This window comes from Tigriopus californicus, chromosome 12, assembly GCF_007210705.1.
Source record: "Tigriopus californicus strain San Diego chromosome 12, Tcal_SD_v2.1, whole genome shotgun sequence".
NCBI lineage: Eukaryota > Metazoa > Arthropoda > Copepoda > Harpacticoida > Harpacticidae > Tigriopus > Tigriopus californicus.
Window position 1 is genome coordinate 16523529 of NC_081451.1, and position 24756 is coordinate 16548284.

General features: G+C 43.0%; 1 protein-coding gene across 1 annotated transcript; it reads right to left on the reverse strand.

Annotated features, from left to right (window-relative positions):
• Positions 1 to 1202: 1202 nt before the first annotated feature.
• Positions 1203 to 22825, reverse strand: LOC131891676 (uncharacterized). Its single transcript, XM_059241306.1, has 4 exons — positions 22742 to 22825; positions 18975 to 19072; positions 5008 to 5273; positions 1203 to 1608 (listed from the first exon to the last, which is right to left on the reverse strand). The coding sequence occupies exons 1-4, from the start codon at positions 22804 to 22806 to the stop codon at positions 1555 to 1557; spliced, it is 483 nt and encodes a 160-aa protein (XP_059097289.1). The 5' UTR covers positions 22807 to 22825; the 3' UTR covers positions 1203 to 1554.
• Positions 22826 to 24756: the final 1931 nt, after the last annotated feature.

Sequence of the window (24756 nt, forward strand, 5' to 3'; positions counted from 1 at the left end):
TGTCTCGATCCTTAAGAAGCTGGTTGGCGCTAGGGGATGATAATCGGTCTAATTTCACTATTCAATGACCTTTCCTCTATTTGTGTATGAAATGTCAGTTACCTTTGCCTAGAGCTTTACGTACCTTAAACTGTACTTGTACCCATCTGCTATGCCCGAGATAATGGCGCTTGGCGGCTGGTTTTTTTCTCTTGAATTCTCACGATCTTCCAAATTATTCGTGTTTTTAATACCTATACTCTTTTTTACACATTGTGTTTTCGAGTGGCAGCAACAAACAACCTCCAGCCCTAATTCGTTGGTCGATCGGATACTACATGAATGAAAAGTTCAGTAAAATTAATAGTATTTTCGTCTTGAACTGCTGAGAATTCCATTCCTAGGAGCGGTAAGGAAGTCCGCATAAAAACCAAACATTTTGTCAGAAAACTCTACAATCTAGGCCTATTTGAACTTTGTACAAATTGACATTTTGTGTTGAATTGAAATCAAACAACGGCGTAATCAATATCTTTAGTTAGTGTGTATCGTTCTCAGTTACTCAAAAAGCACAAAGTGTGGTACGGTATATATGACTTGCTTTATCCGTTAGCAATATCCTTGATCAACATTAGCATCAGCTACATGACTGGATCAAGATTTATCAATAATCAATAATTTTGTTTTTGTAGCAAAACATTTCTAGAAGCACAAGAGTAACACAGCTATCTATGCTCTAACAATCAAGTGATGTGGTGGGAACAAGAGCTCTTGCTACCCTCCTTTGGATTTCTACGGATTTCACTCTCGGATCCTTCCTTGGCACTGTTGGCCGGAAATTACCTGGGATTTTTGTCATCTTGAATCCTAGAAGACCTCAAGGTAGGACATATTTAATCCTAAGAACTTTCAAGCCAAAACTCTACAAATTCATTGTTATTGACGGGTTAGGATTAACGCTTTGAATTTCAAAAGAATAGTGAGGGTCCTTCGAACGCACAACACTTCTTTATACTTCCACTATGTTTGAAGTTTCGATTCCGGCCTGGATAGCTTGAGTATAAGTAAGTATAGTTACGTGGTGAGACTATGCTTTCGTTTGTTCACTCTTATTGCCTTATTGCCAACCTTATAAGGTTCCACCTTTTATCATCGCTTTGGTCAAAAACCTCCCCGGAGGTTCAAAACTTGGTTAAGGCCACATATCATAAAGGCTGTGTCTATTTGTTCTTTCAATCTTTATTTCAAATCTTATTTGAAACATAAAATAAAACCACTGGGGTATTTCGCACACAACACACAGGGAACCTCAGTCAGAACCAACCATTTCAAGGGAAACATATAATCACTTTGGCTCCTTTACCATTGATCATTTGGTTAGCTGTCAATCTAATTGTAACAAAATTCTTATCGAAATTATATACTTTGTCGCCTTGAAGTGTTCCACAATACAGTATGTCTGTATCCTTGCTCGCTAAATCATCATCATCGGTAGGTTGGTCTGCCGCCAATGGGAGTAAGTTGCTTATTGTCAGCTTGTCTATGCACCTGTTATTGTTATTTTTAGGCTGGAATTCAAAATCGGCAGAAGGAACCAGTCAATGTGCCAGCGACGCTCGTACCTTCGAACTGAAATGAAGGGGAAAAGACACTTGAGTTAGAAAACAGGATTAGTGAATGGATGATTAAAACGATATCAATGCATTCAAGAAAAGCATTTATGATGGATGATTCAAGAAAAAGATTGATCAAAGGCTTGACTTTTAGTGGAGGGTATTTAAATGTGTGGGTACCGATTAACAGTAAGAAAAAGTACAATAGACTTGTCTCTAGCCTTTCTTTGTTTTCTTTTCAATGGTTTAGGAATGCCTGAAGAAGCGGTAACTTTAAATGTTCATGATGCTGAATTTGCAGTCGACCGTTGGTATCGTGCAGCTCATATTTTTGACATGAAGCTACAAGGCGCAAGCTATTCAAAACTTCTTTGTGCTTGAAAAAGAGGCCTCACACAGGATAAAACTGTAGTCTAATGAGATTTCCACTCTTTTTGCACCCATCTAGATTAGGTATTTTTCAAAAGCAGTACGGCCCGCCTGAGATTCATGGTGACCTTTGATAATCAAAACTGCTGCTTCAATCGAAGATTTGATTTGTTGTTATGCTCGTTTTTTTATTTTTTAGGAACTGTTTTATCTATGGCAAGTCTCTGCTCGAGGAATGGCTTGCATCTATGTAGAGGATAATAAGGCAGGTTATTAAATTGTTTGCCGTATGTGCACCTCCACTTTCAATGGTAAACTGCACGGACGTCTTTTTGCGTTAACCCTCTAGACACTATTGTCCATCAAGTTCATAGCAACACCATTTCATTATTTTGCTCTATTGGTTTTTTTTACTTCTATCATTTTTTCCCAGATTTGTGGCTACCACTCGCCATTAACTCAAGAAGAAAGATAATCTTTATTCTGCTTTTATGTTCATGCAATATCTGATTTATCAACGAATTAGAATTGGTGGATCTGTCTAGGGTGATTGAGTTTCGGGTTCATCAGGTATTTTGATCAAAAGATTGTCCAATTCCAATTCAATGGATGCTAATGGATAAGCATCTTCATATTCCCAGCAAATATTTGGGGGAATCAAATTTCAATAATGAAGGAGCTCGTGAATTTCGCTATTTTCACTAACCTGGATTCACGAAGGCTTGAGAAGCAATGCTTTTGTAAGCGTCCAGGATCAGCCAGATCCCTTTCGTACCTTTTCTGAATATTGTACATTCCCTCCCTTCGTAGCTTCTCCCAATATGAGATCTCTCTCATATCATCGATGTTCCTGGTTAAACATCTTTGGACCTGATCGACCTTTTACAAACTCCAATCCAATTCATATTCAAGATGTGGCTGGACAATAGACTTGTGCACGCTGTGTCATCGTCGTAGCATATCTGGATTTAAGTGTGCGATAAATCCCCCAACTGAAATGCTTTGCTTACTTCCAAGTGGATATGGCTATATAATTCCTAACTGTCTTGGAGCAGTACACATCGACCATTCTTGGACCAGACCATGAACTACTGTATAAGAGAACGCACAACTGAGCGAGCCCGCGTGCAAGAGTGGGGGACGAGAAAATAGGAGGGGTGAGCTAGGGAAATCAATGATTTGATATTTGAGGCAAATGAAACACCAGTAGTATCAACTAGACATTGATGTGGTTTTAGGCATTGTACCAAATATTATGAACACTAAAATGAAATAAAAAAATATTGTTCTAAATGCTTTCAAAAAATAGTTCTGTGTGCTTCTCTTTGAGCTTAGTTTCTCCACTGTCTTCGCCTCATTGCACTTTTTATCTTGTGTTACCCGTTTTATTGTCACATGAATGGCCGAGTTGATCTCATTGGCAAGGTTTTTTGAGAACATTGTATAAAACTGAAAAACAATCCTCGAAATATACTTCTCAAAGGAATGTCCCAACTGACACCTCTGATCCAAGAGTTGTGAAGACAGTGTTCCTTCCGTTTTTCTCATCACTATCATTTGCTTACATACTTGTCTGGAGTTCTGGTACTCCATGAGCTTCTTACCGACGACATGGTCGGATCTGATGTCATCGTACAAGGAGTAAATGAGGAGGCAACTCATGAAAGCGTGATCCGACGGGCGTACTAACCCGCCCCTGTTGCTGGAGTTGATGCTCCGCCAAAGTTCGTCTCGCGTTCGTAGTACTAGTTCTGTCTCCATTTGCTCTGGTTTCGGTTCAAACCCAATACTAGCCTCATTTCCATCTGCTTTGCTTACAATTAAATCCAGGCACTATTCACAGGAGATTCACAGGAGATTCACAGGTATCCGGAGCAAGTGAAGATGACTGGCTGTGACTCAGAGTGCTGTGTGAGGTTGTCACAATGTCTTGTGGGTTAGATTAAATTCAATCTAGTGACTGATCGATGTGCTGGCGGATTTTTGAACATTTACGCGTGGATCATGGGATTACTGAAATAGGAATGATTGGCTCCGTCTTTTAAGAGGTGTCGTGCCAATTGGCCACTCGATTGATGCCGTCGCCGTCTTTGCTCGGTCTTGTCCGTGGAAAAGTCTTTAAAATCAATCAGAGAGAAGTAAGTGGCGATCGCACACAGAACTATGTCTACAAAGCCTTGTAGTCCACAGAACTCTGTCGGGACACGGCTCGTATCCATTTCAAGTGGAGGTCTGGGGGCTGGCTCGGAAAGGCAGGAAAGGCAAAGAATCATTGAGCCCGCCCATATTGGTTCACGCAATCTTCTTGCACTTGGCTTGCGTGAGTCCCAGGCCGGGTGTGATGCCCACTCCGACACCCAGGAACCGCACAATGCCGCCCCATCTCGCTGGATAAGGCTCAGTTAATTGTCCTTAATGTTGATTCGATTACAGATGCTATAAAGCATCTTTAGATTCGACGAGGAAAAGCACGCGCCTAGATGAGCAATGTGAGCTAGCTGGTCTTTTGTTGTGGAAGCTGTCTCCCACTCTTGCACGCCAGAACGCATACCCAACCTCTCGTTGCTTGTTCTCTTATACAGTAGTTCATGACCAGACCTACTCAGTAATTTTACCTCCATTATCCATGAGAGGAGTGTTTAATGGCGTTGACCAAAATGTCATTGAACGTCATATTACTCTCAACAACCGAAGAGTAGATTTTTACCAATATCTCTTCCAGACTATCGTATTCTTGGTCCTTCCTACAATAGACCAATTTCATTCATGAATTGAGAGAAACCAGGTTTTAGGGTCAATCGTACCGACCGTAGAGGCTTAACGTGCGTTTTGAGACCACAATCAAGCCTCTGAAGAATCCAGGATAGGTTTAACAATGAATTCTAACTCTCTTCTTTCTTGGGTTCCATCAAACAAGAGTACAGAATCAAACCCTTACATCTAAAGCATTAGTTCAAGCGTTGAACCTGGGCCTATCTATATTTGATCCCCCTTGTAAAACATAGGAGTAGATTTGAGCAAAAGTAAACGGTTGTTGGCCACTAACCCGAGCCACGAAACGGCAGTCATATTCAGTTAATCCACCCCCAGCATTAGGGTATCCTGGCGAAGAAAATCCAGGGGTCTTGAATAAGTAACATCCATTCTGGTCGGATTCTGTAAAGATGGTCCTAATAGTTATATCGCTGGTCATGCCGTCGCATTGCAAAGAAGGGTCTTCCTGTTCTGGCCATTCTTGAAACATCATCCCCGAGGACTCGTCGTTATCTATTTTTTGAGAGGCTTGATTGGTGCCAAGTTCTGCAAATGGACCTGCAAGGTAAAAAAACAAACCGCCGTAATGTTTTTATTGCGATTTGGCAAGATTTGGGGGAATGTTTTCACGTTTTCGAGCTAAACTACACAAGAGACTCGCAATGATTGTTTGTGCCATTGATGTGTACCTTATTCGACTCTTTGTTGAAGGCATGTGAAATAGAGTGTCCCAACAAGATCCTTGTACCTTTTCAAGTGAAAATAAACAGTACAATAAAGGCATATTGCTAAAGAGGGCTTCAGACTAAACTTCAGTAAATTCGTTATTAGACACGGCTCAGATCCTGAGTGCTCTCAAATGGAAACTGTGTCACGTAGTATGGAAAAGAAGGCATCTTTTAGCGGTTATAAAATCTTGTAGTCACATATACAGATGCTTTAGAGGCCATCAAGGACTTTAGGGCTTCCAGTTTGCCTAGCCATGTGACATCTCAGTCCCTGTTAAGATGCTCCCAGGTTCTTGCTCCTGTTTTGTTGTACTTGAAAGCCTCGCATATCGGATCAGCAAAAGTGTCCGTTCTTCTTGAATTAAGGTCATGATGACTAAATCTTTAAATGGGAAGCTAAGTCATCCGCCATGAAAACTGCGCATTGTCTTCCAATCCGATCAGAACTAAACTTTGCTCAATCCAATCCGTGAAAAACCGCTCAGTCCGATTTACATCAACGGAAGGTTCATAATTGGAATCTGATAAAAGTTAAGTAATATGAACAAACTTTTCGTCTTGAACTGCTGGAGTTATAATCCCAGCAGCGGTATGGAAGTCCGCAAAAAAAGAATTTTGCTCAATGCTACAATTTTCGAACAAAACAAAATTTTGTGAGTGTGTCGCACCGTTCGCAACACATTAAGGGACTGCCAGAGCAGAGCAAACTTCCTCTAACAAGAAACATTATGTTGTCCAAACCATGGAATACGGCAATAGTGGAGTGGAAAGCTCTCTGAAACCTCGCTAGAAGGCGTTTCAGTTGTGCGTCACCTCTTAATCGAGTGCTTGAACATGAAGATGGAATTCATTGAGCACTCTCTCAGCGGGAATTCATCTGATCAGGAGGTAACGAATAGCTCTACAAAACCACGCTAGAAGACGCTTGGTCTTCAACCGAGCTTTCCACTCCACTACTGACGTACTCCATGTCCAAGACTACGTCTTTGGATGATTTCTTTTTCGGCATTGGAACAAGGTCAAGTTCTATAATTACAGTAACGGTCAGTGTTCGTCTATGAACTTGAAATTAGCCAGACCGACAATTACTCTAGAGCACGCCGGTTTTTGAGGAATGGTCGATTTTATTTCGAGAGCATTGTGATCTGTTAGATTTCTAGGCGTAACCTTCAAGCCTTCAAGCCTTCGAGAATCCATGTTAATTAGAACAATGAAGTCCAACTCTCTTCATTCTCGGGCTCCTTCATTGTTCAATTTGTGGCCTTCAAATTTTCGTAGATGTAGTGTAACGAATCTTATGCAAATTGATCTGTAGCTTTCATATCTGAAAAGCTGTATATGACTCATCGTAGTTGATCTGTTTTCACCACTTATTAAATCAGTTAGCATTGGAGCTCCAACTTGATCACTTCGTTCTCGCCTTTCATTGCACGTCGTAACATAACACGCCGCAGTCGGCATAAGTGTGTGTGAGCCTTCATTTAGTGAATATCGTTAGCTAAAGAATCTGCATTCCTTCCATTCAAAACTTCAGTGATAGTGTATCTAATCAGTGACAATGAGCACCGAGGAAGAGGTTTAGCGCTTGACTTCTTCTCTCAAAGACTACAAAGGACATCTGACTCGTGCGGTGAAGAACGCCCAGCGTTTGTGTGAATTTGTAGTGAACAAACCTTCGTCTCTGGCAACCAGTGAGCTAGAGAATGCGTCAAGTGATTTGAAATTAGCTCTTGACAAATTATTGGGTGCCCTTCAAACCCTTCAGGAAATTCACCCGAAGGACTTGGACGCTTATGAACGTGGTATCTTGGACACTAACTCAAATTACCAAGCCATTTTGCATCTGGTTTTGGGGACCATAGCCTCCATCCACAAACCCCAGTATCAGCTCTTTCTCTAGCTCCACAGATTTGGTGGCCAATGCCAGTTCTAAAGCTAGAGTTAATGACGCCCTCAAGCCGTTTATTGTATCCAGAGACCACACCCCAGAAGAATTGAGGTCATGGGTAGCAAGTTCAAGGCTTTTTTTTAGCAACAGCTGCCTCGATAAGTGTCCGATTTCGGAACAGCAAGCATACTTCAAAGTGCGCATAGATACAAATCTAGAAGAACGCATTCACGACCAGATTCAAGAAGACACCTTTATTGTTGGGAATGATGGATGCCTCGCACACCTCGAGCAAGGGTTTCTCCTCAAATACCTCTTGTTTGCAAGACGGTTAGAGATTTCTTTCGATATCAACAATTTGAAGGCCAACCCTTCACTGACTTCAGTAGCAAGCTTCAATCGAAGGGTGAACTAGCGGACCTACACAAATTATACGTGGACGACTTGTATGTATTTCTTTACATCTGTGCTACGTCAGATCCGCATCTGAAAGAGAGCTTCTTGAAATCAGAACGCCCCTCTCTCTCGACGAGCTTAATCGTATTGCACGATCATTACCCAAGCCACTCTTCAAGCAATGGGAGGAACGACTTTACCAATCGCAAAGGTGGTGAGTCACCAGAAAGGCAAGTCTCGCTTCCAAAAGAAATGTGCGACACCAAACCTCGCCGGGAAGCGCTTTCGTTGTGGACATTCTCCTTCTCCGAAACACGAAGACTGTCCCATGAAGGACGCCATCTGCCCCAATCTAGCAATGCCTCTCAAGCCCCGAGCACATTTAAGCATGTTTACCGAACAGATTGAGCATTTAGAGTTGGTCATTGAGGGACTTGAAAGAAACGAGTCAGTTGACGTTGACAATCTTGATTTTGCCAAGGCCTTTGATAAAGAAGATCATCGCCATTTACTTAATAGACTTCATGACATTGAGATCCAAAGCAAGGTTGTCAATCGGATAAGAAGCTTCATTCATGATAGAAAGCAAATTGTTAAGGTCAAAGGATACCTTAGTGACATTCTTGATGTCAAATCAGGTGTTCCCCAGGGTTCCATCCTGGGATCTCTCCTTTTTATAATATTCATTGTCCCACTTAAAATACTTAGTATCACTGCCAGTCCAGTCTCTCTTCTTATGCTGACGATACAAATCTAATTTCTGCCAGGAATGGCCAAGATTCCACTAGCCTTGCAAAGGACCTAGATCGAATCTACTCTTAGGTTACTGAGAGTACGTAATATGGCCCTGAACGGAATGAAATTCCTCTCAATGACCTTTGGGTCAACTCCTTTGAATACTCAACTCATACATAATGGAGGCAAAGATATTGGGCAGGTCTCATGAATGAAAGATTTAGGTGTAGTCTAAAGGCTCCACGTTACGAGTTTCCAAGAAAGAATGTATATTGTTTTTTTCAGAGGGACGGACCCGTCTGTCCAGGGTGGCCTCATTACACCGCCCCCCCCCCGCAAATGGTTGAATTTTTGGTAGGGAACCACCATAATTCAATCGAAAAACAGCAACAACAAAAGAACATTACAAGAAAACAATAACATCTCGCGTACCTAATTCAAAGAATGAGGCAATCAGGGGGCTTCCACTCTTCGCCCACACTTGGTGATGGCGGTATCCGGCTCTGCTCGTGGGACCGAAAAGGGTTCAGGTGGTGTTGGACTGGGTGACTGGCAAGGCGGACAGCCGCGACGTGGGGGCTGAGCAACAACGACGGGAATAGCTGGATCTATGTGGGCTGGTTTGATCCTGTCAATGGAGACCACCTCAATCTTGGTTCCGATCCGGAGTTTGAAGGTTTTGTCTGTCTTATACAAAACCTCAAACGGACTATCATACGGTGCACGAAGCGGGGAACGGACCGGTTCACGTCTCACAAAAACAAAATGGCAAGAATGGAGACTATCCGGAATATTAGAAGGGGCAAAACCATGTCGTACAACTTGAGTGGCCGTCAAAGTGCCAGTGGCTTCCTGTAGGAGTTGAAGATGTCCAAAAACCGCGGGGTCAGGCTGATTTGCAGGGGAAAAATCAGCCGGAACTGCCAATGGCGCCATATACCATCTCGGCGACCAAAGAACCCACATCTTCTTTAACAGCAGTGCAAAGGCCAAGTAGCACACACGGTAAATGGTCCAGCCCGTCCTCTCCAGCTAACCGAGCCATGAGTGCAGCCTTAAGCTGTCAATGCATCCTTTCTACAAGGTGGTTAGCCTGTGGGTGATATGCTGTCCTGTGAGAGGTCTCAGTACCAATCAGGCTGCACAAGTGGGACCACATAGCTGAAGCGAACTGGGATCCCCAGTCAGAGGTGATTTGTTGTGGAACCCTAAGTCTAGCAATCCAATGGGATAAGAGCGCCCTAGCAAAAGATTTGGTAGATGTGTCAGAGAGTGGTATGGCTTCAGGCCAACGAGTGTACCTATCAATAATGGTGAAAAGGTATGTGAAACCATGGGATGATGGTAAAGGTCCAACAAAGTCCACGTGTATGTGATCAAAACGTTGTTTGGGACTTTTGAATTCGGCTAAGGGTGCACGGATGTGTTGGTGAACCTTCGCTCTTTGGCAAGGGATGCTATTTCGGGCCCAATCTCTCACTTGTTTGGAAAGACCTGGCCATATGCATCGAGATGCAACCATCTTGAGTGTGATGTTTACCCCAGGTTGAGAGAGGCCATGAACCGCATCAAACACACAACGGCGCCAAGGGGCAAGGATAAAAGGGCGTGTTTTGCTTGTGCTCTCATCACACAAGATGTTGAGGGTATCATGGTCACGTATGGGGAGGTCCTGCCAACGGAGGCCAGTGATGTGGGAGCGGCAAGCATTGGTTTTGGAGTCGCTGCGCTGTGCCATTGTAATGGCCCCAAAATTGAAGCCCAGCTGAATCCCCCCAATACATGGCCTTGAAAGCGCATTTGCAGCCAAGTTGTCCTGGCCAGAAATATGTTTGATATCAGTAGTAAACCCAGAAATGTAGGATAGCTGGCGCTGTTGGCAAGCGGACCAGGGTTCTAAAATCTAGGACATCCAATATGTTAGCGGCTTCTGGTCCGTGAACACCACAAAATTTCGCCCTTCAAGAGATGTCCGAAAACTACGGATGGCCAGGTAAATTGCCAGGAGTTCCTTGTCAAAATCACTGTAACGCGTTTCTGGAGGCCGGAGTTGCCGACTACAGAAACCCAAGGGCTTCCAAGCAGAGTTCACCAACTGTTGTAAAATCCCTCCAACAGCCACATCCGAAGCATCCGTTATGAGGGCTAATTGGGCCTCAGGTTTTGGTTTGGCCAAAATGGCCGCATGGGCCAGGGCTTAATTGGTTGCGTCAAACACTTTTGCTCGGGCCATGAATCGGAATGACTGCCCCAAAACCTGATCTCGTATATGGAAGAGAGCATTGGACGCAGAGCCGACCACCCAGATCACTAGCGGCCGGCTATTTTGTTTCCCAAAGTTCTATTGCTGTTTGTGAAGGAACACGGAGACTAGCATTTTACCGCCTTATTTCCGTATAAAGCGTGGAAATAGCAATAAGAGTGGGACGTAGGCTGGTACTTCCTTTGATTTTTTCTTTTAAGGGGATTACAGTGTATGCCATTAATGACCGCATTTCCAGGAGTATTGCCTTTGATTGGCGATATCATAGTAATAGAGGCCTTCCTAAGGGCCCATTAATGGACAACTTGTTTAGCAAAGACATGGAGATCAGTGGTGGAAGAACCAAGGTGTAGGTGTTCAGGTGCCAGGTGCCTTGGTCGTAGTTGGTTAGCATGCGGTTCATGAGGGAGGAGGGCTTGTCTTCTCACAATTCAAGCTCACCAGTCATCTTGCACCCTCTCTCAAACTCAGTCAAAGCAAGAGAACCAATGAGCCGGGACTTGATTGCCTGGTAGGAGGTTCCAGTAGGAGCTCGAATGATGTCTAAAACCCTGACAGCCGTTTCATTGTCTAGAGCGCCCAGGATATGGTCAAAGTGGGTAGAATCCGCTGTAACGCCCCTTTGACGGAAAAGGACCTCGCCCTGGGCAAGCCAGATCTTTGGCTGATTGGGGCACCAAGCCGGGAGCTTGATGGAGACAGTTTGAACGTGTTGTATGCCATGTTCCGTCCACCAACCAGGGGTGAAAGGTCCTGACTTATTGAATTCCCGTGGTGAACGGAAACATGGAACTCTTGACCCAAGCTCTCAAAGTTGGAGAGCACCTAGTACAAGGGCTTCAATTTCTTAGACCTATCTTAAGGCCTCCGGTTATAACCCTAATCAGGGCATACGAACAATAGTCCGCGCTTCCTTTATCAGGGCCTCAAACAATCATCAATTGACAAAGGATACAAATCGTTAGCTACCTCTACTCCACACGGTCCCAGATCAATCTTTGTTGTCTGGCATACACCTGGGCCAATCTTCAAGGCTAGCTATGCTGCAAAATGAGGTCACTATCCTTGTCTAAATGCGTCTATCAAAGTCGACCTCTACTCTAGAGCCTAACTACTGATTTCTGCTACAAGAGTGATGAAATTTAGATACAGTTGAATACAAATCACTTGTTACCTCTACTGCCTACGATGCCAGCACGATCTCGGTCGTCTGGGAGATTTAGGCTACTCTTCAAGTCAAACTGTACAGTTCAATATACTTTATTCATCACAAACACACCGCCTGTCAGCTGTCTTGCTCCGGTAAGAAAAGTGGGGGAATTGTTGGGCCAATGGAAAAGGGGATATTTACATATGAAACAATGGGTTAATAATTACTGATCGATATGTGGTGAGATTGTCCAACGGAGATCCTCGGATGATGTCCACTCGACGAGATTGAAGGTCCACAAACATAGTGACGAAGTGCTGTAATCAGACTCGGCACTTCCCAGGTCCTCTTGCTCTTGTGCACTGCTTCCTGGTTTTGCTACTTCCCTTACAATGACGATCTCTGTCCTTCAAAGCATATCCCACTTCTTGGCACCACAACAATGGCAAAGCCCCAGCACTTAGCAATGACGGGTGGTTCTTCCTTGGAGAGGTTAAAAACTGACTTCTCTCCTCGAGCTCCAAATCGAGACTGCTATTCTTGATGAAGGGTGATGCGTGACTGCTCTCCTCGAGAACCAAAATGTGCCTCTTGCCCTTATTGAAGGGCGATGGGTTGCTCTGCTCTCCTCGAGCACGAAAATGTGACTGAGGTTTTGGTTTAATTGCCCCTATCACGTTGGCATCTGCCTTTCCTCATGGAGGCTGAACGGGTTATCTGTTCTATGGTCTAATCTGTCCGCTTCTAATGTAGACCAGAGATTGTGGAGACATCTGTCCACCACCGGCCCGAACGTTCATCAATTTCAAAGTTGTCCACGAAGAGTTCGGTCATATTTCGTGGTCAAGGGCCGGCATTTTGGTGACAACCGTTATCAGGGATGGGATTGCTTATCTAGACTCTCTTCCTTTCTCATAATATCCACGGGTAGATTGCCTAGCGCAACGAAGAGTTTGCGAGGCTACGTCGGATCAATTTCTGAGACTCAGTTCCTTGGGAGTGTCGCCAAATTTTACAACTTTTCGAGATCTTGTCTATCAGCAATGATGGGCTGGAGAAATTACTTATGATGGATTACCACGGCTCTGCGAGGATTGGGGTGGCATTTGGTTGACATCTGACCGTCAACTGACACACGTTGGGCGATCCAACGACTTCGTGATTTTCACAAGATAACAACATACATTTTCTTACAAATTTTGATAAACACAATTCCGTGAACCATCGTTCATTCTGTACATCATTTATCCATATCATATTAGGATGATGTGTACTCGATTGTGCACGGAATACGCCATTCACGCTAGATTGCGTGTCTGGTATGGACATTTGGGCGTTTATCACCTCGGGGTCACCACGAAAGGAATGAACAAGTCTCGACGTTGCGAGCTTCCAAGAAAGCATGTTTATTGTTTTTTCAGAGGGGCGGATCCGTCTATCCAGGGTGCCCACAAGTCCTCCAAAATTATGGAAAGTTCGATAAGCATATCCAGTTGAGGGTGGGTAAAGTTTTAAAAATGTGTGGCTGGATATTTCACACGTTTAAGTCCAGAGATAGCGAAAGTATTCTAACGCTGTACAAGTCGATTGTTCAGCCACATCTTGAATATGCCTCTCCCATTTGGGCTCCAATGAGTTCATAAAGGTTTGCAAAAGGTGGAACAAGTTCAAAGATGTTTTATTAGGAACATTGAGGATATGAGAGAGATCTCGTATTGGGAGAGACTGAGAAAGCTGGGACTGTACAGTGTTCAGAGAAGATACGAAAGGTATCTGATACTGTACGTCTTCAAAAGTATCCATGAGCTTTGTCCCAACCCAGGATCTAGGGTCAATTGCAGTGACCGTAGAGGCTTAATGTGCGTTTTGAGAGCACCTTCAAGCCCTCGAGAATCCAGGCTAGTCTAACAATGAAGTCCAACTCCCTTCTTTCAAGGGCTCCTGCATTGTTTAATTTGCTTCTCTCTAATATTCGAAGGGAATACGTAGGCCTTGTTGATCCGGTAGCATCTTTAAAGTCTGACTTCGACAAATTTTTAATTAGCATTCCAGAGAAGACGCACCAGCTCAAGTTTGTTTGTAAACCAATAATATCTTAAGATTTGCAAAAACAATGAGTGAAGATAAAAGATGAAAACTTTGTCTTAAGATTTAGACATTAAAGGCGAATGTTCTTTATTGAGCTTCAATTTTTCCGTATTCTGATCAGACTTTCAATACGTAAATTTAGAATACTTTTTCGAAGGTACGTCTCTCTGGAGAAGTACATTTCAGGTGGAGTACATTTTACTGCTTGGAAAACTGCCTTAGACAGTAATCGATTTGTCGAATTTTCTTTTCTTTAGAACAGTCTCGCTCAATTGGCAGAATCGGTAATATATCATAGTGAATTCTTCATTGGTGGAGTTCCATCTTGCGGGTTTTATGGCGGGCGGAGATTTAACTTGGCGGGCTTGAACGTGGCGGAGCTCATTATGGCGGAGTTTGTCATGGCGGAGATTATCGTTGGCGGAGTTCATTATTGTGGATTATAACATGGCGGAGATTACCGTTGGCGGAGATTTCTATGGCGGAGATTGCCTTTGGCAGAGTTCACTGCGTAATCAGTGGTGGAGCTCATTGTGTTGGAGTTTACCATGGAGTAGATTGCCGTTGGCTGAGAATGTTGTTGGCAGAGTTCACTATGGCGGAGTTCATTGTGGTGGAGTTCATTGTGGCGAGAGCTCGGCATGGGAGAGTTCAATGGTGGTGGGGATTGTCGTTGGCGGAGATTATCGTTGGTGGAGTTCATCATTGTTTATTGTACAGGAAACTCAAGTCATCCCTAAGATGCATACTGCATGTGTGGGAGTGAAAAACTGACGGAGGAAAACCTTTTCTAGGGTCTCACCATGACAAGACTGAAAGTGGCGCCTCAATGTGCCGCACAATCGATTTGCTTTCAAAATCACTGTAGATGAATGTAGGCTCAATTTCAAGCTGATATTGAATAACACACCAAGATATCGGTGGGCATCTACTCTTAGAATGGAAATTTTACTTAAATGATAGTTTGTTTGATCCTCAACTTTCCCACTGTCACCACCGAGCACTTTGAGACATTGAACTTCATTGCGTTTTCTGAAGCCCATGCCGCTAAATTGTCAAGATCACTTTGCAAAGCCGCCCTATCATCATCCGAAGAATTTTTTTAGTGTCATTGCAAATTTCAAAACCCTGGAGTTACCGTTATAACCCAAGTAATCGACGAAAAGATGGAAAAGAGCTGGGCCAAGAACACTCCTTTGAGGCACGCCAGAGATTACTGGCTGCCATGAAGAGACCTGTCCAGTTAGAACCACTTGTTGACTTCTACCAGTCAATCAGTTCCAAATATAGGCTCTCATGTAGGCAGGAATGGAAGCCAACTCGAGCTTTCCCATCAAGATACGATGGTCAGCGGTGTCAAAGGCTTTTACAAGATAGAGGTATACAACGTCCACATAATCCCCATCCTCCAAGGCACCAGTCAAAAATCTTTGAACTGAATCAGATTAGTCATGCACGACATTCCATTTCGAAAGCAATGCTTTTCCTCAGCAATAAGTTCATGCTCGTCAAAATGAGCCACAATGCGATCTTTTACTCGACACTCTTGTAGGGACATATTGAACACAATTGCCAGTGGTACAGCCACAGAATTGCCCAATTTTCTCAGCGCAATGGCAGGGATACAATCTGAACCCGACAATCCGGATGCTTTTAGCGCGGAAATCCTCTTTGCCACGTCTTTCCATCCGATGTATTGATGATCTAAGATTGAGTTCTGACCGTTTTTCACTCCACTATGCATCAAGGAACTGTCGCCAAAAACACTTGCAAAGTAATTGTTTAAGATTGTGGCCATATTTTGATCATTTCCCTCCACAACCCTGAAACTGTTGAGAAGTAGTCCAATCCGTGTTTTAAAATTGACGTAGCCGTAGAAAGCTTGAAGATTTAGATCGTTGGCTAACCGATTTTTGCGCTGGGCTTTAGACTCGTTTTCCGAACTTTTTTTGATGAAGCTGCGGAGATTTTATTCATCCACGGGGGTTTGCCAGCAAGGCATCTGGGCCTCCAAGGAATGAAAGATTGCATGCCATTCACAACAGATTGCTCCACGGTTCTCCACGCATCCTCAACAGCCATTGGAGGGAGAATGGCGATCCAATCAACTTCGTCCAGATAATCTCTAAACTGGTTGTACCTTCCGAAGGGGTACATAGGAATATTTTCTTGCGTTTTTGGCACTACTAAGTTTGTATTTAATATAAGCTCCATGGGGTGATCACTAATGGCTAGATCCGGCCTTATGGTCCACTTCTTTATTGTTGCTGCCTCATTCGTGAATGTGAGGTCTAACAAGTTTCCGCCATCAAGTGTTGGACCGCGAACAACTTGGATTAATGACTTATCGCCAACTGCATCGACAAGCCGTTGTCCCCCCTCGCTTCCCCCACTCCCTGACTCCCAATCCACGACAGGCACGTTGAATTTACCAACAATCGCCCAGTTTTTCCCTACATCTATTTCCACGAGGTATGTGTTTAGTTCTTCTTTCATGCACACACTTGCATTTGGGGACAGATAAAGGCAGTACACACCCAAGTTGTTGAAGTGAACAGCACATACATTTGAGAAATTTACTTGTATTTCGGACCAAGGCTTGCCCCCGTAATGCAAGAATTAAAACTCCCCCTCCTCTTCCTCTCGTTTCGTCCAGTTCATCGGATCCTTGGTTAGTTTTAATCTTTGGGTCAATATAATCCATCCCCACCTCTCGTTCCTGAACCCTCCCGCTCTCTTTTGTTCCCAATACGCTCGAAAATGAGATGGTGATCCGCAGAGGTGGCACTTTTGGACTTGGTATTGATGCCAAACACGGATTCGTTTTGAGGGAATGATCACCACCTCAGGGATTTCGCCACCTATTTTTACTTGGACTCTACGATTTCCATTCCAGATGGCGCGCATCCGTGGATTCATGTTCCTTCCAACCCAAATTGTTCCTCTGTCACATTGACATAGGAACAGCAAAAGAAACTATCGTACTCTTACGTGCTTCATGTGGGATTTCGATTGGGACATGAAGAAATCGTAACTTGAATGGTTGGACTCTCCACAGATTTTACACCGTCACTGTCGATTGGGGTAGTCGCAGACAAACTCAGTAGCATTTCCGAACCGTTGTTTGACAAGCATATCTTACTTTGTCATAATGCGAACAGTCGTATCACCCACACGGTATCCCTGAATCCTCAAAATCTCAGTACCTTGGAGCTCTTTAACTCTTCAAATATGAAACCGGCGATTACTTTGGAGTTCAAATCTGCCGCTCCATCTGAGGGGACAAAATCTAGGACCAAAGCCGCAAATATTCAGTGCCCTGAGGCACTCGTTTTCACAGCATTTGCATAAGAAGCAGGTCAAGGAGACTCCTTGACTTGACCTCTCCTTTCGTCGAAGGCGTGTGAACCTTCACATGGTGGCAGGGAGCGATGGTTGCGCATAGCCGAACACCTGGAAGTTTACCGCTGCGATCACAGCTTTCATGGAATGACAGTTAGAGTGTATACTCGTCGGTCATCGCTCGTCCGCTCAATTTGCCTTGTGGGAAAATTTGTGTCTGGACAATTTGGATCCGGGTAGTCCCTTCTGCAAACCTTTCAGTCGCAGAAAGTATTACACCGTGATCACCAGGCACTCTTTCGCGTTTGATGATCTTTACCACGGCACGACCAAAACACGTCCTTCCTCTGATTCCATTGCTTCTGATCTCTGATAATTATGGTGGAGTATAAGATGGCGGAGATTACCGTTGGCAGAGATTGTTGTTGGCGGAGTTCACTGTGTCGGAGCTCACCCTTGGAGAGTTCAATGGTGGTGGGGATTGTCTTTGGCAAAGTTCACCATGGCGGAAATTACTGTTGGGGGAAACCGATGGCTACTTATTTGCAGGGAATAGGAAGGCTTCGTTGATCTGGTAGCATCTTTCAAGTCAGACTTGGGCAATTTTTTATCAGCCCTAAATTCAAGGGATAACCAGATCTGACAACACCTAACTCGATGGTGGATCAGACATTAAAGAAAGTAATGTGAAGTAAAATAAAGATGCTTTTGCTGTGATGTACTGGATATTTTATTACTAAGTACAAAAAAATGAAATTGGTCAAACAACCAATGACAGTGGCGATGTAGACGCAACACAACCCAAATACGTTTTTCTGTTCCTCTGAGATAATGACTAGATCAACGTAGTATGTATGCATTTTCTGTGACGTACGACATTACTTATTGCATGTCTGAAAACCTTTAAGTTAGCCCTAAATGTGGCACTGATTTCCCTCTCGTCAAACTAGTGGAATATTTGTTGCTGTTTTTTTAACTTTTTTTCGAACCATCAAAAAAGAAAGATGAAAACAGTGCTTCTCAAAATGTGAAAAAAGGTTAGACCCAAAGAATCCTCAATCCAGGAAACCATGTATCCTTTAGCCCTTGTACTGTTCTACATTCGTCATTTGTTTCAAGTTATTCGTACTAACTAAACGTGAAAAAATCGTGTAAAACGTTTTTGCCGTTTCTGGCCATCTTTTTTCTGCAAAGTAACGATATCACTTAGAAAAAGTAACGCTAGGAAGAAACGGTAATGGATTACTATTTCTAAGAAGTTAACTGTCCAAGCCCTGCAATTCACTGCATCTAGTACCTACATAGTATCTAGTAGACATCTTAGCATGGCTTTCGAGACTTTTTAGCCCTTTGCAGGAACAGTTGATGAGTTTTGACAAAGGCAAGCTACTTCCAATACAAATGTAAGGTTCACTTGTCATATTTTTTTGATCGTCATATTTTTGTTTCTTGTTTCCATTTTCAGCAAATGAGTATTTCATGATCAGGTTAGGATAGTAAAAAAAGTAAAAAAAGGAAATGAGAAATAAAACATGGCAAATATTCAAAATTTCAGGTCTTACAAAATGACCCAGAACTTATTGATTGTTGTAGTGGTTATTCCAAAATGATCATTTAAGCCATTAAAATGGTAAACACCATTACGAATTTAATGATGTTAGAAACTCACCTGGGAAATGGATATCACGAATTACGATACAATAGACTTGGCCGGTTTGAAAGGCCACAAGGATGGCCAAAGTCAAGGTTGCAATCATCATATCCTGCCTAGATGAGTGAAATGAAATAAAATGAGATTAATATAACGAGGGACAAAGCTTTTCAAAGGTCATTGTTGCGGACTTTTTAAGGCTACTGGAATGGAATTCCTGTTAGTATAGAATGGAAGGAAACAGAGACATTTACAATTCAATCACTTTTGACGTTCCTATTAGAGAGTCTACGTCTGTGATCTCTACTTATTTTTTTGATTTTTTTATTCTTCATGGCAATGTGGACCTTATAAAAATTTTCACTGTAATGACTAATGACTAGGACCAGACAAAATAGTTGCCTTCAAATCGAGCAAACATGGCAGAAGTTTGACGGTTTTCATGTGGGGAAAAAGCTGAACCGATGCATTTGGAAGAAAACTGGTTAGAGCAACACTCTCGAATTTCTGCTCGGCATACGAACCACTGTTTTTGTATAAATTTACAGTAATGAGTAATGACGCTGCTCTCTTAATTGCTTGATCCGTGTTCAGGGCTAAGTTCAAGTGTTTATTTCGGAATGAGAGATCCCTTAGGGCATGTCGAACTACTCCATGGTTAAGTGAAGGAAATTCAATAAAAAATGCGGTCCAGCGCCCTGATTTTGGACATTTTGGGAAGGGAGAACTAAGAAAATCAACACACACTTATCCGAAACCTTGGAATTTACCAAAACGATGCGGGAGAGTACTTTCATTGGGCTAGTGTGATGAAGCAATGACCAAGAATTAATAATACATTTTCAATGAGTGAAATTCCTGCCCAATTTTGAGGGAAAAGACAATGAAAGGTCAGACAACATCTCGCGGTTCTTGTACGAGTCTGTGCAAGTGGGAGATAAGGATGCCTCGAATTTACATATTCGGATTGTTTGTTCTCATACACAGTATTTTAAGACAAAGTCTTCTTCATTGGAAACGAAAACTCAATAGAACCATAACAACAACTACACCACAAACGAACATGTCGCACGTTTAAGTCCGGAGATAGTATAACAATGCTAATTCTGTGCAAGTGGATTGTCCATCCGCATCTTGAATACGCCTCGCCCATTTGGGCTCCAATTAGTTCCGCAGGTTTGCAAAAGCTCGAGCAGGTCCAAAGATGTTTTAATGGGAACATTGAGGATATGAGAGAGCTCTCGTATTGGGAGAGGTTAGAATGGTTGGGATTGTACAGTATTCAGAGAAGGTAAGAAAGGTATCTGATATTGTACGTTTTCAAAAGCATTCATGAGCTTTGTCCCGACATAGGATTTAGGGTCAATTGTAGTGACCGTAGGGGCTTATCGTGCGTTTTGAGAGCACCTTCAAGCCCTCGAGAATCCAGACAAGTAAGAACAATGAAGTCCACTTCTCTTCATTCTTGGGCTCCTTCATTGTTCAATTTGCTCCCTTCAAATATGCGTAGGCCGTATGTAGGCGTTGATCCAGTAACAGGATTTAAGTCGGACTTGGACAAGTTTTTGTCGAAAACTCCTGATCAACCTTATATTCAAGGGTTAGCCAGTTCAGCCAACACAAAATTCGTTGGTCGATCAAATAATATACTTTATAAGTAAATAAAGGAATACATTTCTCGTCTTGAACTGTTGGGATTCTAATCCCGGCAGCGGCAAGGAAGTCCGCAAATAAAAAAAGTAAAAAAAAGATTAATAAACGCCTTTTTTAGTGTGACCGATTACATTCCCCCCGTGAGGTTCGCGTTCCACACGGAATTGCACTGGTGGTACTCGATCTCGGGAACTTCTTCTCAGTTTGAGCTTGTTGTCGTTTTCGCTCTTGTCGTCGTTGAAATCGTTATCTTCGGGTGTCTTCCCCTCCCCCATGGGGACTTTTGAGTGATGATAAGGCCTATTTCTCTACGAGATTCATCCCATGTCGCCCTCTAGCTTAGAGCTTTGACCACCTTGGAAGATTTCAATCATTGTAATGATTCGATCCGAATGCTTGATTCCCCGTACCAAGATCACAGAGTTTGCCTGCACGATTTTCATGACGAGTTTTGGTGGATCTATGGATCCTTTTGATTATCAGGCTCCTTTAACTGGTTGTGAGAAATACTTTCAGGAGAAATTGGAGTGGAAGGTAGAGTTGCTACCTTGCAACCTCATAAGCATTACGTAACTCCATCATGGCTCTCACGAATAATTCATCTTCCACTCGTCCTTTGGGAGTAGTCCTCACCATCAGCAATCTGACTGATTTAACTCCCGCCTACGCATGACCGTTGCCTTTATGATTATACGGCGTGGATGGGTCTTGGAGAATTCTCCATTTGTTACACAACACTGCTAACTCTCTGCACTGGAATTGCGCTCCCCCACCTGTTATTATGCTGCGAGGAAATCTAAAACAAGTGCTCCACTGAAGCAGGCATTTCCCCCACCCTGTGACCCTTGGCATACTGTTCTGGCCACCCAGAACACTTGCCAACAAAGAAGAGATATTCGTTACCCACATGAGATAAAAGACTGGCTGAAACGGACTCCCAGGGCCACTCAGGCAGGCTCTTTCTGTTGGCTTGATTTAACGATCTCATATTCTTGCCATGTTTCAAGCATCATTTTTCCCTCATTTGTGATGCCAGGCCAGTCTGCACACTGTCTGGCTCTAGCTAACGTCCTTTCAATTCCTTAATTGGGCCGTTGTAAGTCTTGAAATACCTGCTTTCTCAGTAGCCTTGAAATGACTACCCTGCCACCATGCAAGGCAACATTGTTGCCAACGGACAAGCCCTTGCGAACTGGCCAGAATGGGTGCACATCCAGATCCACCTTTTGAATGTGGTCAGGAAATCCTTTTCAAATCACCTCCATCAGTTTTTGAAATGGGACATCTTGCTCTGCGGTTTGTTCGACGCAGTGTAGGACTACATCATTGTTTTCGGGAGATGCGGGCTGGGGACGGTTGGGGTGGGGTCTGAATTTGGTTGAGAGTTTTGGAATTGATGATGGGCAGTAAGATCAAATTTAGCACCTTGCAGGAACATATAGGACTTCGTCATGGCCCACACCTCAGCCAAGAGCTCAACTTCAGTTGGCCAACGTCATTCCATGGTCAAAGACCGACTTCTGTCCCTCAAAGTTTGTATTCGTGCTCCCTGGTGTGGTTGAAAGTTGATTGCGGTGGGTCGTCTTTGACTCCTCCTTATGAAGGCCTGTTCAGTGCAATTCGTCTTGGGGACAAGACTTGCGGCATTGATCTTAACGGCCAAATGAAGACAGTTAGTGTGGATCATCTTAAGCCTGCTTCTCCTGGGAAAAATCCCACTTCAACCAAATCAGGTCTTGTGGTGCGACCTATTGATAGATTTCATGCTGGTTGAAATGTAGATCTGTGCATGCGGCATGTTAACCCTTTGATCTATGTATAGTTTTGCAAGGGGGCTGTGTAGTTCCTGCTCGTTTTCCTGCATGCTCTCCCAAGTTTACGTCTGTTGTAAGAGAAGAAGGGAAATACATTCTCACGATTATTTTAAGTTAGTCTACACGCTTTAATGTCGTTCTTGCCGTGGTTGTGAAAGAGCTACAGTCATGTATCTGACATGCAGTAATTGTGGAATGCCCAATGTTTGGGAACTCCAGCCACCCCACACCTCTTGAAAGCAATTTCAAGCGCAATAAGTGATCTGTTCAAATCCCACACAACTACAATTTAATGATTTCCCAACTGACTGTTTTTACCTTCGATTTTGGAGATGCTTTATCGGTTGGCTCCAGATTGGAACTGTGCAAAAAACAGATTGCATTGTACTGACGTGACGATTTATAATTAGAGAGAAAAGGACCAGCCTTCAAGTGTTCCAACTAAAGTGCCCCTCGTTTAAATCGGCCGCTGCCAATTGCAAAAAGATCAAAATACTGTCATTACCTTTTTAACCTCTTGGTAGGTGATAGTTTGATAGGATCAATTATACTGTATTAGAACGATGAGGTGACAAAATAAAGAGAGAAAACACCTGATTGTTTTGCTATTCCGTTCACAAGACCTTTTCACTTTCCAACTTGTGAAACCTTGAGAATATAAATTGTTACCGTAGTTGATGAGCACAATCAAAGTCCACATAATTAACGTGTCGACAAAATGCATCAACTTCTAGACCTTGTGGGTGCTTCAGCAACCACCAGACATTTTAGACTCCTTTAAGTAGCAACAAATGCACACGTTTTGTGAGGTCACTGGGGTACTATTCAAGACAGTAGAGGTTCTAAAAGACAAGATCCAATGTGCAATGTCTGTTAGATGAAAAAAGCTTTTATTAGGTTTCAAAAAATATTTGCAACAACTCTTGGGGAGCCCTTTAGCGCCTATCATTATCACCTTTAATCTTTATTGCTATCTGCTGACTCGAGTCTCAAGTAGCAGGTTTTTTCTTTACGTTTCTGTTTGATCCATTCTCTTTTGCCGGGCAAATAAATCTAGTCAATCTAACCCCCTTTGATTATTTGCGGCGCTAAACTGTCATCTTTAGATTTGAAAAACACAGCTGAGGAGGAGGAGTACTTGCCCGTGTCCTCAGAAGCCGGCGAGTAGTGGAGTGGAAAGCTCGGTCGAAGCTCGAACGTCTTCTAGCGAGGTTTTGTAGAATTATACGTTGCATCCTGATCAGTAGGGCGTGTAAAAACATTGCATTAAAAACGACCAAATATTCAATTTATTTTTAATCGAACAAGCTGCAAATATCGAAGAAATATTTATCATTGAAATGCCTAAACATTCAAGTGGGACTTCGCATTTTTGTTTTTAGAAATGCACATTTGCCTTTGCCTTTGGTCTGACAGTATTTTTTGCTTCATTTGCGCACTCAAGTACTCGGTATGGAAAACAAAATATCACTCCAGTGTGACTAGATTGTTAGCTTCCTCAGGATGGGATTGATTTGACCTAAGAAGAAGCTAGTGAATCATACTTGCCAAATATATTTCGCACCAATCAATCAATGTTCAACTTTTCTTCTTATTTGAAGGCTACTTGAAGTGGTTTTCAGGGATTACCCGACGTTATTAAACCAATATATATTTATCTTTGTTCAATAATGGTCCTAATTACTCATGTGCATTCTGAAATTTTCCAAAAAAGCTGTGAAGCTCTGAAGGTTAAACTATATTTTGTTGCCTAACCTACAGCGCGTTATCCTGTGAGATCAGTCAGATCATTATGAAACACGTCACTATATCATAGTTACTCTGGTTAGTAATGTTCATGGATGGCATAGCTGCAGCAAAAAAGCATAAAAAACTCATTTTTAGTCTTCTTCCTATGCGGTTCAATGGTCATACCTGTCGATGAACCCGCCATACTTCTGCTAGAGGCAGTAATTTTTTGAATCAGATACCATAGCACTTTAGAGTTGGACCAAAAATCTACTAATTCACGGGTTTGGTTCCTTGCATTGCCAAAATTTGATAAAAATGTGCAAAATATTACCCACTGTAGCGAGATGCTAATTCGAGCTACTGTGTTAGCTCCAATCCCTTATAAATACCGTTGTATGTGAAACACAAAACTAGTACGATGTGAACAACTCTACTCACTGCACCTTGAGTGGCCTTGCGGCCCTCATTGTGTTACACGGTGGCAGCGGTGTTTCCGTGGTGGGAGTAGGTTAGGCAAGGTGTGTGCGGATATCGCGCCAGTGTCTGAAACCCCACGGATCACAAACCTATGTCTTCATCTTCCGTGAGATGCGAGAGAGGGA

What these genes read in the sequence shown, in the direction of transcription:
- LOC131891676 (XM_059241306.1), bottom strand. Translation starts at nt 22,806, where the DNA reads ATGCAATCTGTTTTTTGCACAGTTCCAATCTGGAGCCAACCGATAAAG. An exon ending in AAGCATCTCCAAAATCGAAG is followed by an intron (nt 19,073 to 22,741) that starts GTAAAAACAGTC and finishes TCACTCATCTAG; the next exon opens with GCAGGATATGATGATTGCAA. An exon ending in TCGTGATATCCATTTCCCAG is followed by an intron (nt 5,274 to 18,974) that starts GTGAGTTTCTAA and finishes TTTACCTTGCAG; the next exon opens with GTCCATTTGCAGAACTTGGC.